Source organism: Lithobates pipiens, unplaced genomic scaffold (assembly GCF_037356315.1).
Source record: "Lithobates pipiens isolate NorthernLeopardFrog02 unplaced genomic scaffold, aLitPip1_a1.2 Scaffold_18, whole genome shotgun sequence".
Classification (NCBI taxonomy): domain Eukaryota; kingdom Metazoa; phylum Chordata; class Amphibia; order Anura; family Ranidae; genus Lithobates; species Lithobates pipiens.
In genome coordinates this window covers 532647563-532661475 of record NW_027507758.1, presented here as the reverse complement: position 1 = coordinate 532661475, position 13913 = coordinate 532647563, and the positions used below count along the sequence as shown (strand labels likewise).

At 39.5% G+C, this 13913-nt stretch overlaps 1 protein-coding gene and 1 long non-coding RNA gene across 3 annotated transcripts in view; one reads left to right on the top strand and one right to left on the bottom strand.

Annotated features, from left to right (window-relative positions):
* NBAS (NBAS subunit of NRZ tethering complex) overlaps nucleotides 1–13913 on the top strand; it is a 1050553-nt gene that overhangs the window by 148479 nt on the left and 888161 nt on the right. For both annotated transcript variants that reach the window (XM_077488811.1, XM_077488809.1), the window contains exons 13-14: nucleotides 756–819; nucleotides 6211–6404. In XM_077488811.1, the coding sequence (XP_077344937.1) occupies nucleotides 756–819; nucleotides 6211–6404 (258 nt within the window). The remainder of the gene's footprint in view (nucleotides 1–755; nucleotides 820–6210; nucleotides 6405–13913) is intronic.
* The window catches only part of LOC143988895 (uncharacterized), a 48721-nt gene continuing 35414 nt past the window's right edge, over nucleotides 607–13913 (bottom strand). Inside the window, exon 2 of the long non-coding RNA XR_013276932.1 lies at nucleotides 607–792. This is a non-coding gene — a long non-coding RNA (uncharacterized LOC143988895). The remainder of the gene's footprint in view (nucleotides 793–13913) is intronic.

Here is a 13913-nt window from a genome sequence, read left to right as displayed (position 1 = left end):
CATCTTGGGATTAAGCCTGCAGGTGTACCACAATAGGAAGATTTTCTATGGCGCTTCACTGAGAACAGGAGGAGCCAGGAGCGCTGCTGGGGGGCCCTAGAGGAGAACGGTTGGTGCTGCTCTGTGCAAAACCATTGTATAGAGGTGGTAAATAGAACACGTTTATTATTTTTTAATAAAATGTATCCGCACTCACTTTATTATATCCCTAGAAAGAAATGCAGGGGCAGCTGTCTCTGACATGGCTTTATCGACAAAAGGCTTAGAGTTAGCATTAGGATTGGCTTTGTTTGCGAGAAAATCCAGTTGATCACTTGCCTGCACTGGCACAGTGATCACTTGGTTGTGTTAGAAAACAAAGTCTTATGTTTATTTTTTAAAGCAATTTCCTAAAAGCAGGCTGCATTGTGAATTTGGGCCTAATTGCAGGTTGGTAACTTGGTGTTGAAATCAACTAATGGTGCTTAACTCCAATGAGCAGAGAGTGATTGCCTGGAGAGAAAAAAAAGCAAATGTTGTGGGCTATTGCCCAGTTCAATTCTGCAATGTGTACTTTCCTCCATCTGAAATAGTTAATAGTAAGACATTAATGAGAATACGCTTCAGAACGTTGCAGCCTTGATCAGATATTTCGTAGACAGAGTCCGTCTCGTTGAAATGATATTTCATGGCACAAATGTTCAGCACTGTTACATTTTCATTATCTGCCTTCCCTCATTTGGCTCTCTTCGTCTCTTTTTTTTTTTTTCTTTTAGCCCGGCTATGATGAGATCAACCCTGATTGGCGGAGCTCTGTGGAGAAAAGGAAAAAGATGAAAGGTAAATTAGAATTTAAGTACTTTGGCTTTTACTAGAATGAAGTTCTCCAAGCTGTATTGACCTGAGAGAAAATTGGATTCTTTGAAGGATGTGATGATTTTATGATATTGTTGTCTATAGGCTTCTTCCAAGCCAAACATATGGATATGCAAGTCTCTCTTTCACCTTTTTTTTTTTTTTTTTTTTTTTTTTTTTTAGCTGCTTCTTCATCCTTCCCTTAATGTTCTGTTTGTTATAAAACACTCTTATTTGCCGAGTCATTATTTATTACTTGATTAATGGGCTTTCAGTGTTTATTGTTGTTTTGGTGTCCTAGTAGGGTAATAAAGTGGAATTCCAGGCAGAAGATAACTGATCCTAAAGGTTAAGTTCACCTTTTGGGAAAAAGTAATAAATACACATATTTTTGCAGAAATAAAAATGTGCATTTATTATTTTTTCCCACAGGAGCCTGCAAACTGAACCCGTAATGAGTGGACCAAGGGTGCAATGTCAGGCTACTGCAAACAAGCCCCACCGCTCTCTGCTCGTATGTCTGTATGGTTGTCCGTTTGAAAGCTGCGGAGCATACGAATGAACGAATGCGCTCAAAAGCACCCTCACAGTTCATTGAGCACTACAAGCTGTGTGTGTCGCTGAGGAAGACAGGACATGTAGTTCTCTCATTTACAGGTTTCTGTGAGTGAATGACCTGTGCGGGTGGAGCTGTTTTTAAAATGTGACAGCGGGGAGAGGATCCCCTGCCTGCTATTTCATGGGGGTGAGGAGGACATGCTGGAGCATGTTACACCCTAAATATGGATGTAACATAGATAAGAAAAAAGAGAGAAAAAAATGCGCAATCCCTAATGGCATATATTAGGATATGGCTCCAAGTCTCTGAATCATGTGCCAACGTGAAACAAATTGAAGTGCACCACCACCAAACGAATAAAATTGGCTCCTTACCAGATGTCCTAGTAAGGTGCGCTTATAAAAGATCAGGTCAGAGTATACGTGAAACTTGAATCGTCCAACCCTGGCTCCACTTTATAACACGACTCGGATATATTCCAACAGGAAAGCGAATGGTCCACTATAAGAGGGAAAAGAGCACTCCAAATAGTGTAAAACCATTTATTAAAATAAAAATAAAATTAAAAAAGAAATGCACTTACAGAATTATAGTAAAGAAAGGCATATCATAATGGGAAGCGTCGGCCGATCGCAAATCTCCAAAATCATATCCTGGTTCTGACGGCTGTGTAAATGAGGCAAAACGTAGCGTATATCTTTTATAAGCGCACCTTACTAGGACATCTGGTAAGGAGCCAATTTTATTCGTTTGGTGGTGGTGCACTTCAATTTGTTTCACGTTGGCACATGATTCAGAGACTTGGAGCCATTTGGGGACACATGGTGTTTCTGTCTACACTGCATTTAATTTTTTCTTCACAAAGAACTTATCTCAATGAGGACTTATTATTCATTTATGTGATTTATCATCAATTTATGTGATTTATCTATTGGCACATTCCTTTGTGTTTGGTTAGGGCACAATATTACTGAGATTCACTGTTTATGTAAAGAGTGACACGGTTGCATACGCATTATCAAATGTATTTAGTACATGCCATACATGAGGTTTTGGTATCTATAACGATATGATTTTTTGTTTAATATTTTGCACTTTAAAATTTAGGGTGAGGTGTTTATATCCTAATATATGCTATTAGAGATTGCGCGTTTTTTTCTCTCTTTTTTCTTATCTATGTATGTATATAACTTTTTGGTATATATTTGAACTGCAGCATCACATTTTTTCCTTTTTTATTCTGTAGCGCGAATTTTCCTCTGTTTTTCATGGATGTAACATGCTCTAAAAGGTGAACTTCTCTTTTGAATATGCTCCCTCCTAACATCTATGCTGACTAACCTGTGTAAGAAAGATGTATATACTTACCTATTTTCCATGCCATTTCTGTCCGAGATCCATCTTCTCTGTGTCAGCTTGAAGTGGCTGCAATGGAGAGGAGGGAACACTGGCAATGGATCAGCAATGGGAAGCCTACAGGTGACATTACTGTTCTCAGGCATTGCCAGCTGGTGTCAAGCACTCTCTTCTCTCAACTGCAGCTGGCAATGGCTGACACAGGAGATCACGTGACCGGACTGGAGCGGCCTGAAAATTGCTAAGTATGTACATCCTTTTTTACATAGGTTACTCAGAATAGTTGTTAAAAGTTGGGAGGGCGCATTTTTAACCACCTCAATACCACTGTGCCTATATATACAACCTCTTATTGAGGCAGTTATACCGGGATCATAGTTGTAGCTACAACCATGATCCTGGTACCATTTTTTTCAGATGGCCATTTTCTATCTGGTAAAAGTTATACAGCTGCTCAATAACTTCCGCTGCTGCCCGCAGTCTTTCCCAGGCTGTCTTGGGGTCTAATAGACCCCAAATCTCTTCACAAAGAGGACCTTTCACAGCCCATGCTTTCACAAGGGATGTTGTTCATCCCTTGTGATTGCGATAAGGTTGACCTAAGAAAAAAAAAGTTAAAGGCACAGTGTAAAAATAAAATTGAATAAAATAAATAAATATTCAAATATATATATATATATATATATATATATATATATATATATATATATATATATATATATATATATATATAAAAAATAAAAATAAATTAAAGTGTCAATCTCTCCCACCCCCCTTCTCATCATCAAGATTTAACACATACAGTTGTGCTCATAAGTTTACATACCATGAATTTATGATTACATTGCCATTTTTTCTGAGAATATGAATCGTAACACAAAAACATCTTTCACTCATTGTTAGTGTTTTTCTGAAGCCATTTATTATCAATCAACTATGTTTACTCTTTTTAAATCATGACAACAGAAACTACCAAATTACCCTGATTAAAAGTTTACATACCCTGGTGATTTTGGCCTGATAACATCCTCACTTGTGATCTGTTTGCTTGTAATTAGTGTGTGTGTGTGTATATAAAAGGTCAATGAGTTCCTAGACTCCTGACAGACCCTTGCATCTTTCATCCAGTGCTGCACTGATGTTTCTGTATTCTGGGTCGTGGGGAAAGCAAAAGAATTGTCCAAAGATCTGCGGGAAAAAGGTAGTTGAACTGTAAAAACAGGAAAGGGATATAAAAAAATGTCCAAGGAATTAAGAATGCCAATCAGCAGTGTTCAAACTCTAATCAAGAAGTAGAAAATTAGGTGTTCTGTTGAAACCAAACCACAGTCAGGTAGACTAACTAAAATTTCAGCCACAACTGCCAGGAAAACTGCTCAGGATGCAAAGAAAAGCCCACAAATAACGTAAGATAAAATACAGGACTCTGAAAACATATGGGTTGGCTGTTTCAAAATGCACAATAACTTGGGCTGTATGGTCGAGTTGCCAGAAGAAAGCCATTACTACGCAAATGCCACAAAGTATCCCGCTTACAATACGCCAAATGGCACAGAGACCAACCTCAAACCTTTTTGCACAAAGTCATTTGTAGTGATAAGACCAAAATTTTGATTTTTTTTGGCCACAACCATAAATGCTACATTTTGAGAGGAGTCAACAAGGCCTATGATGAAAGGTACACCATTCCTACTGTGAAATACGAAGGATCACTGATGTTTTGGGGATGTGTGAGATACAAAGGGACAGGAAATTTGGTCAAAATTTATGGCAAGATGAATGCATTATATTATCGAAGAATACTGGAGGAAGCTGCACATGGGACATACTTGGACATTCCAACATGACAATGATCCAAAACACAAGGCCAAGGTGACCTGTCATTTTCTACAGCAGAATAAAGTGAAGGTTCTGGAGTGGCCATCTCAGTTTCCTAACCTCAATATCATTGAGCCATTCTGGGGAGATCTCAAACGTGCAGATCATAAAGGCAGCCCAATATTTTACAGGACCTGGAGGCTTTTTGCCAAGAGGAATGGGCAGCTTTACCATCTGAGAAGATAAAGAGCCTCATCCACAAATGCCAAGAAATACTTCAACCTGTCAATGATGTTAAAGGGGGCAATACATGGTATTAAGGACTGGGGTGTGTAAACTTTTGATCAGGGTCATTTGGCTAGTTTCTGTTGTCATTATGATTTAAAAAGAGTAAACAGTTGATTTAATAATAAATGACTTCAGCCAAACACTAACCATGAGTGAAAGAAAAGTTTTTGTGTTATCATTCATATTCTCTTAAAAATGGCCAAGAAATCATAATTCTGCCAGGGTATGTAAACTTATGAGCATATATATTATGGTCAATATGCTCATCTGGATATTATCAAATTTTGATGATGAGTGCATTTTTACACGTGTGTGGTGATCACAGGGTGATACTGGATGGAGAGTACTTATAATGAACATATGAACGCTTTGATTTCTGTAGTCACTTTCATTAACTTTTTAGGGGCTACATTATTGGAGCACATACATATGTGACACTTTGGGTGGAGTGCCATTTTAAAGTAGTTTTTATTCACTAATTTTGGATCACAAATGTTATAGCAATTTGATTGTTGTGATTTTTATTAATTTTATTTGATTATATACAATATATTCAAATTTTTATTTCATACCTGTAAAATGGGGGGCTCTACACTTCTTTATTATATAAAAACAAGGAAATGCTTACAAAGGTCTAAGCTGGTGATACTCTCCAAGGACACAGAATGCAATAATGAACTCTGCTTTGCCCAAGGCAATAAGATTTGTCCCATCATTATCAGAAAAGTAACTTAAAATGACAGTTCAAATTTGACTTTTTTTTTTTTTTTTTTGGAACACAAATATGTATTGTCTTACTCTTTGATAAGCAGAGCAAAGTGCTGTAGATCTAGTTCTCTCCAAAACCACTTCAAAGGGATTTATAATTAGAATGATATAAAACAGGAACTGTTCTTATGCTTTCTGCAACAGTCAGATTTTTTTATGAACAGTTGCCAATACAATTGGCATTTAAATAATTAAATACAAATGATACCTTCTGATCTTTTCATAGTGCTCATCCCTTGTCATTTATGCATCATGGTAATATTAAAAGTAGGGACAGAAGGCTTTTGAGGAAAAAAGTCCAAAATGGACAGTACTGTGCTTTAATCTTTCATGTTCCTTTTTATGTATTCTTTTGTGTAGATTAAGTGCAGCATTCATAAACAGTGAAATCCCTCAAACTGCGCCAAGTGCGTTGAGAATTGTCATTAATTGGCGAAGGAATACTACAAGCAAGTACACAGACAATGGCAGCTTATTATAAGTCCTCTGTTGTTTGTGTTTGATGTTGCATATTTTATCCTGTTATTGCATTTACTATGCTGGTTACTATGTCTTGTCATGAATCAATGTTTTGTGTCTTTGCATAGATAAAGAATTCTACTATTCACTGATGGATATAAATTGGTGGGCGGACAATGCTGTGATTTTGGCTCGCTGCTCTGGTTCTTTGACTGTGTCCTCTGTAAGAACTTTAAAAAATTTGCTGGGGAAGTCCTGTGAATGGTTTGAACCCTCTCCACAGGTTGCCGCCGCTCATGATGGAGGATTTCTTAGCCTAGAGGTAAACCATTATCTTACCTAAATTATGGGCTTACCCTAATTTTTACACCCCTGTCCTCTTGGTCCTCTTGCAGTTTGATTGTGATAGTGGTGTGCCTGATATTAACTCCTGATTGATTGACAAATTCTATCCACTCCCACGACAGTATAAAACAAGACCACCTTTATGGGGGACACATGTTGGGATTCTTCCAATAAAGTGCCCTTCTTTTAATTTAGTGCCACTTCCGCTCTTACACTTCAGTGATTACATGAAGCGAACCTCTACAGCAAGCTACTTTACAAAACAGACTGCAAGTGACCTTGTTTCCCCATTTAGCTTTCCTTCCTCGCTCTAACATGTGCTCTTTACCTTGCCTTTTCACAGTTGTATCCTCACTCCTTAAACTTAACTCTCTCTCCTTTACCCCTCTTCTCCACCCCATAATCTATATATCACCCTCACTCATCACCACCTCCTGATTGTAATCCCATATGCTAATAAAACCCCCAGGATGCTGAGGCATGACCCCTCATATAAATCACACTCTCATTTTACCTCCCTCACCATCTGCTCCTCCCCCCAGCCTCTAGAGATATATCCCCAAACCTTTGTTCAACTGTACCCGATGCCCCCAACACCCCATACCCTTTGGCAGTAGCTTAGTTTGCCTTCCTCTTCTTCCCAAAACCAGCCTCCCCTTCTCCTGTTCCCTCTGGAATGCCCGTTCTGTCTGCAACAAACTTGCGTCTGTTTATGACCTTTTTGTCCCTAACTCCTTTAATCTACTTGCTATCTTCAAAACCTGGCATAATCCAACACTGCTTCTCCTGCTTTTACTCTCCCATGGTGACCTTCTCTAGACTTATTTGACTAGACCTAGTGGATGCAAGGGAGGTGGAGTGGGAATCCTCCTATCTCCACAGAGCACCTTCCAGGGTCTTCACTCTCCTCCCTCTCTATCATCCCTTGTAGCTCATTTTTTATGTCTATTTTTTTTTTTTTTTTCTTCATATTTGCTTTGATCTTCTGCCCGAGCCCCCCCCCCCCCCCCCGGAAAAGTATCGTCTTTCCTTGATGACTTCTCTGCCTGGCTCGGCTACCCTACTTTCTCTCTTCTGAAATCTTCACCACTTCAACTATTCTCTTCTCTATTCTGCTACTGACCACCTCTGACAAAATCTCATCCCCGTTCGGCCTCAATGTAGCCGCTTCTGACTACAATAGATCCCTGTCCTCCACCCTGGACGAGCTTGCCCCCTCACTACACACAAAATCAGGCCCTACAACCCTGGCAAACAGATGATACCAGAAGTCTCAAAAAACATGCTGCGCTTTTGAGCATCTGTGGTATGAGACTAAGAACTAAGTCTCAAAGAATTTAACCAATATAAATCTGCCCTCCAAAAATACAATTCTTGCATCCACAGACCTATTTATCACCCTCATTAACACCTTCTCATCCAGTCTTCTCAGCCAATGACACTACAAAGAACCAAATTCACTACCTGGTTATCTCTCGCCTCGACTACTGCAACTCCCTCCTCATTGGCTTACCTTTACATGAGCTATCCCCTATTCAGTCCATCATGGATGCTGCTGCCAAACTCATCCACCTTAGAAACCACTCAGCTTCTGCTAGCCCTGTCTGCCTATCCTCCTTTGGCGGCCACTCAATCCACAAATTCAATTCAAAATATTAACAATAACTTATAGAGCCAGCCACAACTTGATTCCCAGCTACATCACTAATGTCTCAAAAAAACAACCACATTGTTCTCTTTGTTCCTCCCAAGACCTCCTGCTCTCTCTAGTTCCCTTGTCACCTCTTCTCATGCTCGCCTCTAGGACTTCTCCTGCGTCTCTGCCATCCTTTGGAATTCTCTACCCTAATTTGTCTGACTATCTCCTACTTTAGCCACTTTTGGGTGATCATTGAAAAATGTTCTCTTCAGAGAAGTATATCCTGCCTTCACCTAACAACTGTACTTTAATTTTCTCCATCAGCTCATCCCACACAGCTATTACCTTTTATAACTTGACCCTCCCTTTTAGATTGTAAGATCTAATGAGCAGGGCCCTCTGATTCCTCCTGTATTAAATTTCATTGTAACTGTACTGTCTGCTCTCGTGTTGTAAAGCGCTGAACGAACTGTTGACGCTACATAAATCCTGTATAATAATAATTTGAAAAACTTCTAAAAGGTTGATGTTCACCAATAATAGAATGCTATACTGCAGTTTTCTAATTAATCAGAATAACAGCGTCTTATCAGTCACTGTCGGAGTCCTGATTAAGCTTTTGTCCAGGCATTTCCCAAATCCCCCCAAATCTCCCTCTTCTCATCTAAATCATGCCTCAGCATTGTATTTTTCTTTTACTTTTACTTTGTTCCTGTTGCGAGACAATGATTGTATCATTACCAGGATTGGTATATTTTTCCAGGAGTAGCTGTTGGGAACTCAGTTGCTATTGATCTTCCTTAATAAGAGTGGCTACTTTGACTATACATGGTCTCCATTAATATGGAAAAGTAGCCATCCTTTTCTCCTTCCAAAAGGATTACAGTAATAAATGCTGACGTATTCAGTACAGGCATGTAATAGAGCAGAAGCAAGCCCATTAATGAAGGAATAACAACAACGTAACTCTGGGAAATGCAGTTTGAGCAGAGTAGTGCACATAACTGCTATAGATGAGCACTTCTCGCAACTACGTAATGGAAGTTGAGGAGGAGACTGTGTTGGGGGCACATGAAGTGAGTTTGTAACTAACATGCAAATGGTATGTGGAACAAATGTTTAAATGTTATTATACTGCAGCGATTCTATGCTGCTTGTGAGATTTGCCTAAACATTTAGTGTCGCTTTAGGTAAGACAAAACGTATCACTTAAACGCCAAACTATCCACAATAATTAATGGCTAACATTGTACAGACTACTCCTAAGTGTGTAAAGCAATATTGGTTATGTTTTGGGTAAAAATGTTCAAACTGAAGCTGCTCTATTCTTAAAATCACTTTAACCACTAAATTGTATTTACTTAATCGTGTTTGGTTCTATAATAGCCCCCAGTGCTGTTTATGTGCCAACTCTGAGGCTTGTACTTTTTGATTCAGTGTTTTTCCAAACATTGCTATAAGTAATGTTAAATTTCAATGACTTAAAGTGGGGTACCCCCTAAAAAAAAAAAAATTAAAAGTCAGCAGCTACAAATACTGCAGCTGCTGGCTTTTAATAATCGGACACTTACCTGCCCCAGGGTCCAGCGATGCGGGGGAACGAAGCCCCCCCCTCGCTCCCTGCTCCGCTCGCGGCGCCGTCATGCATACTGTGGGCACCCGGCTGTGGCTTCACAGCCGGGCACCCACTGCGCATGCGCGAGCGGCGCAGGGCGCCGTGATACGCCGTACAGTCACCTGGGACACATGACAGGTCCCAGGTGAATGTGCGGCGCGAGGGGAAGTGATGTCACCAGCCCGGGCAATGAAGAAGGCAGACTACGAGGGACCCCCTAGCAACCGGTATTTAGAGGTGAGTAAAAAATTTTTTTTTTTGCCAATTATTATTTTTTGATTTTTTTAAAGAATTTTAAGTAGTTTTATTTTTTTGGTGGCAACACCACTTTAACTTTCTAATCCTTTGCCCTGCAGTACATAATAATGGATTGAAACTTGATTGGATTGGAAGCAGGGTTTTAAAGTGGACCTTTCATAGTTACATAGTAGGTGTGGTTGAGAAGAGTCCAACCTATGTGTGTGATTATATGTCAGTATTACATTGTATATCCCTGTAGGTTGAGGTCATTCAGGTGCTTATCTAATAGTTTTTTTGGAAACTATCGATTTGTCATTTCATGTTGCTTTTCCTGGACGGGAAGTAAAGAGAAATTTCTCCAGTAGAGCACAGATAGCAAAAATAACCTGATATGGGTTTGGAAAATGTTATGACTGTTCTTATACTTTAACATGAAAAATATATATAATGTTGCCCCCCTCCCCCCCCTATTCTTACTAAATATATAACAACCTTTATAAGGCTTCATTTAAAAAATGGTGCCTACTTTATTGCTTTGTAATGTATAGTTTACTCCATTAGTACAGGTGCACTCTCCACTGCAGTTGTATCTTTTTTTTTTTTTTTATATATATAAATTCCATGGAAAAGTACATTTTTAGCTTTAAGCATAATTTGCTTTTAATGGGAAACTCATGTAATACTTATTCCCTTCTCTTTCTTTGTATGAGCCCGGGGTGAATGGAAGGAAATATGCTGAAATAGGCTTTTCTTGGTCATAGAGTGAGCTAAGAACTGGAGTTAATGCATATTATAATAAATTTAAGCGGTGATGTACAAGCAAAGAGGATTAAATAGAAGAATGGAGCCGTCTTTAGCAGATCCCGCAGTGGAATGGCAAATAATACCTGTAACTTTCTCTGTGTGCCGCCACTCCAGCCCCTAAGCACTGCTTAAGAAAATTGAAAGTAAATTGTTTTAGCAGTCAGTCAACTTAATAGCCTAATAACGTTGCAGACTTTACAGTGTTCTATACCAGGCTTAAGCATATAGAAGTGATGGTGCGTATATTTGAAAGAATCTTTTAATCCTCTTTTGGATTTAAACAACTGATTGTAGCCCCAAGAAAATCATGGAATTTGGAGTCTCTTACAACTTGTATTGTTTAGTCCAGGTGTTTGGTGTATTTGCCTGATACTTTTAAAAGATAAAGTTATCAATTCCTGCAGGACTCAGCTTTTTTGTATTGTAGTCTCCTAAATGTTTCCTTTCATTTGTGTTTCCTTTGCATAGCGTTGGATGGGCAAATTGAGCCCAAGGAATACGCCAGCATGGTTGATCAAGGTCCTCTTTCCTGAGAACTTGGACAGCTGCTGGGGATTTTTTTTTTCTCAATGTGCAAAGATAATGTGTAGCGCTAAATATTGTGACCTAATAAAGTAAACATATATACATGTAAAAATATAAATATCAAAAACTAAGGCTGATACCAAAGTTTTAGTGCTTGTGAAAATATACTCGCCATGATTGGATGTGATGTCCCTCACACAGCCGCTGGTGATTCACTTTTTTTTTTTCTCCTCACGCTGTCAGCACGAGAGGAAAAGATAGCCGATTACCGGGTCTGTTGACATTACATGATCATCCATCATTGGCTGACAGCTGATCACGTGGTAAGGGGTCGGGATCAACCCCTTACTCCGATCTGTGAATCCAGCGAGTCTCACAGAGCGAACAGGATAATTTTATCATACAAGTACATAGTACTACAGACACATAAACAGTAATATGAAATATTGGGGAATCATATACTTTAAGACCAACCGCCCCCCCAAACCCCCCCCCCCCCCAAAAAAGAAAAATGAAAAAATTAACGCTAAGCTATTCTAGTTTCCCTTTAAGGATTGTTGTTAGGCTGAGGCAGGTTTAGGTTAGGTTGAAGGACAGGTATTACTGTGGATCTGTGTTCATTAACACTACCTCCATACTGGACATTTTCACCCCCCTTTCTGCCCAGGCCAATTGTCAGCTTTCAGCACTGACGCACTTAATCATGCAACCCTGCAACTATGAGACACATAGAGCTTTCTTTTGGTGGTATTTAATCACCACTTGTTTTTTAATTTGTTTTTCTATATAAATAAATTTATACTGACATTTTTTAAATAAAAACCTGTTTTTCTTCAGTTCTCCTATAAAACGTTGTAAAAAAAAAATGATCCTCCTTCATAAATTGAGGCGAAAATTTATTCTGCTACATTTTTTTTGTTAAAAATAACCCACATCTGTGTATATTATTTAATCTGTGTGAAACAGGTTATGGTATATATGGTATATACTGTATTTCTGATGGACTATCTCATTTCTTAAGGCCCTAAAATGCCAGAACAGTACAGTACAAACAATCCCTTTTTGGAGAGTGGACAGTCCAAGGTATTTAGTAAGAGGCATGGTGAGCTTTTATAAACTTGTAAACAAGCTAAATACAAATTGTGCCAATTGATCGCTAATAATTAATTAGGGTGTTCTGCCCCTTCCAATACTCAGTAACACAATATTTCTCAGTTTATTTATCCACTTATAATTAACGTTCTCAAAATTTACAAATAAAATAATGTACAAAGTGTTTAATAAAAACTTATAAGTGTAAGAAATTCCCAATACTTTAATTCTTCATAAATATAGACATTCTCTGCCAACACTGTGCCATCCAAAATGTGCTCCTGACTCCAACCCATCGTTGAGTATGCACTCCTTACCGGAATGTCAGATCCCAATACAGAGTTCAGTGTGTGCCTTGCTGCTCTGCAGCTAACATAAACTCCAGCGCTAAAATGGCTCAAAGGTCCGAAGTGTCAGTCTCGGCAAGTAAAGAAGCCAGTCTCGTAGCGTAGTATTCCCAAAGAATAATATAGTTTATTAAAATTGCACTTCCATAGAAATTATACATTGCAGCAGGTATTGCAAGAGTCGGCGCTGCCACACCCACAAACGGTGTGCATGATGACATCATGTATCTGACCCCGCCCATTGCTTTTCTCCTGCTTGAATTTGTGCTTGTGATATGCAGTTTGCAGCAAGCCACACACTGGTAGATGTACCCTGACCATCGTTAAACAGGTGACACATTGTGCCTCTGCGCACCCCTAGGGTGCGCAACAAGGGAAATAATTTTAATGTGCCTTTGTCATGCTTGAAAGGTGCCTTCTAGAGTGGCAAAAGCACATAGGTGTGAAATGGCCCAACCTCAACATTGGATATCTCATACAATATATCTGATGACAATTTGAAGACTCAAAATCACAAATGTAACAATACAGTATCATAGACAGGTGTCCCATCTGTCTATGCATTTGTTGAGACTTGGCGCCCTTCTTCAGGATATGGAAAACCCAAAAAGTAAATGCTCTATTTCACAAAATACATCACATATGGACTACCTCAATCCATTTGATTAAATTTGTTTCCTGCATTCTTTATTTCCTTTCCAGGAATATTCCCCACAGACTTGCCCTCTGAGGTCCACCTCCTGTCCTCTCAGTTGATTAATGCCCAGCATCAGGGCTGCTGATAAGGCAGTGCAGACAGTCCGCCTGGGCCCCATCTATTCAAAAGGGAGGCCCAGACACCTGTTGAGCAAAGGGGCCAGCTGTACTGTCTTATTGCAGACACTGTCTTCCGCTGCAGGGCTGCTGGCTTCTCTTCCGTTACCCTCCCCCCAGCTGTGCTGCATGGGGGATTAGTTCTTGCTTCCTTGTCCCCGTCCCCGGTGTGCGCTCCTTTTCCCTGCAGGTTTTCCCGGCTTTCCTCCTCTCCCATCTGCAGCCAGACAAGGGGATGTTTCAGGATTGAGAGCAGGGGAAGAGACTGGTAAATATGTCATATAGTAATGATTTTAGTGTATTTTTTTATCAAAAATATAATTTGATATTATCTGGAGGGTTGGGGGGGGGGGGAGCGAGCCCCTGTCATGTAAGCAGTTTGGGGCTCCATGATTTCTAACAGCAGCCCTG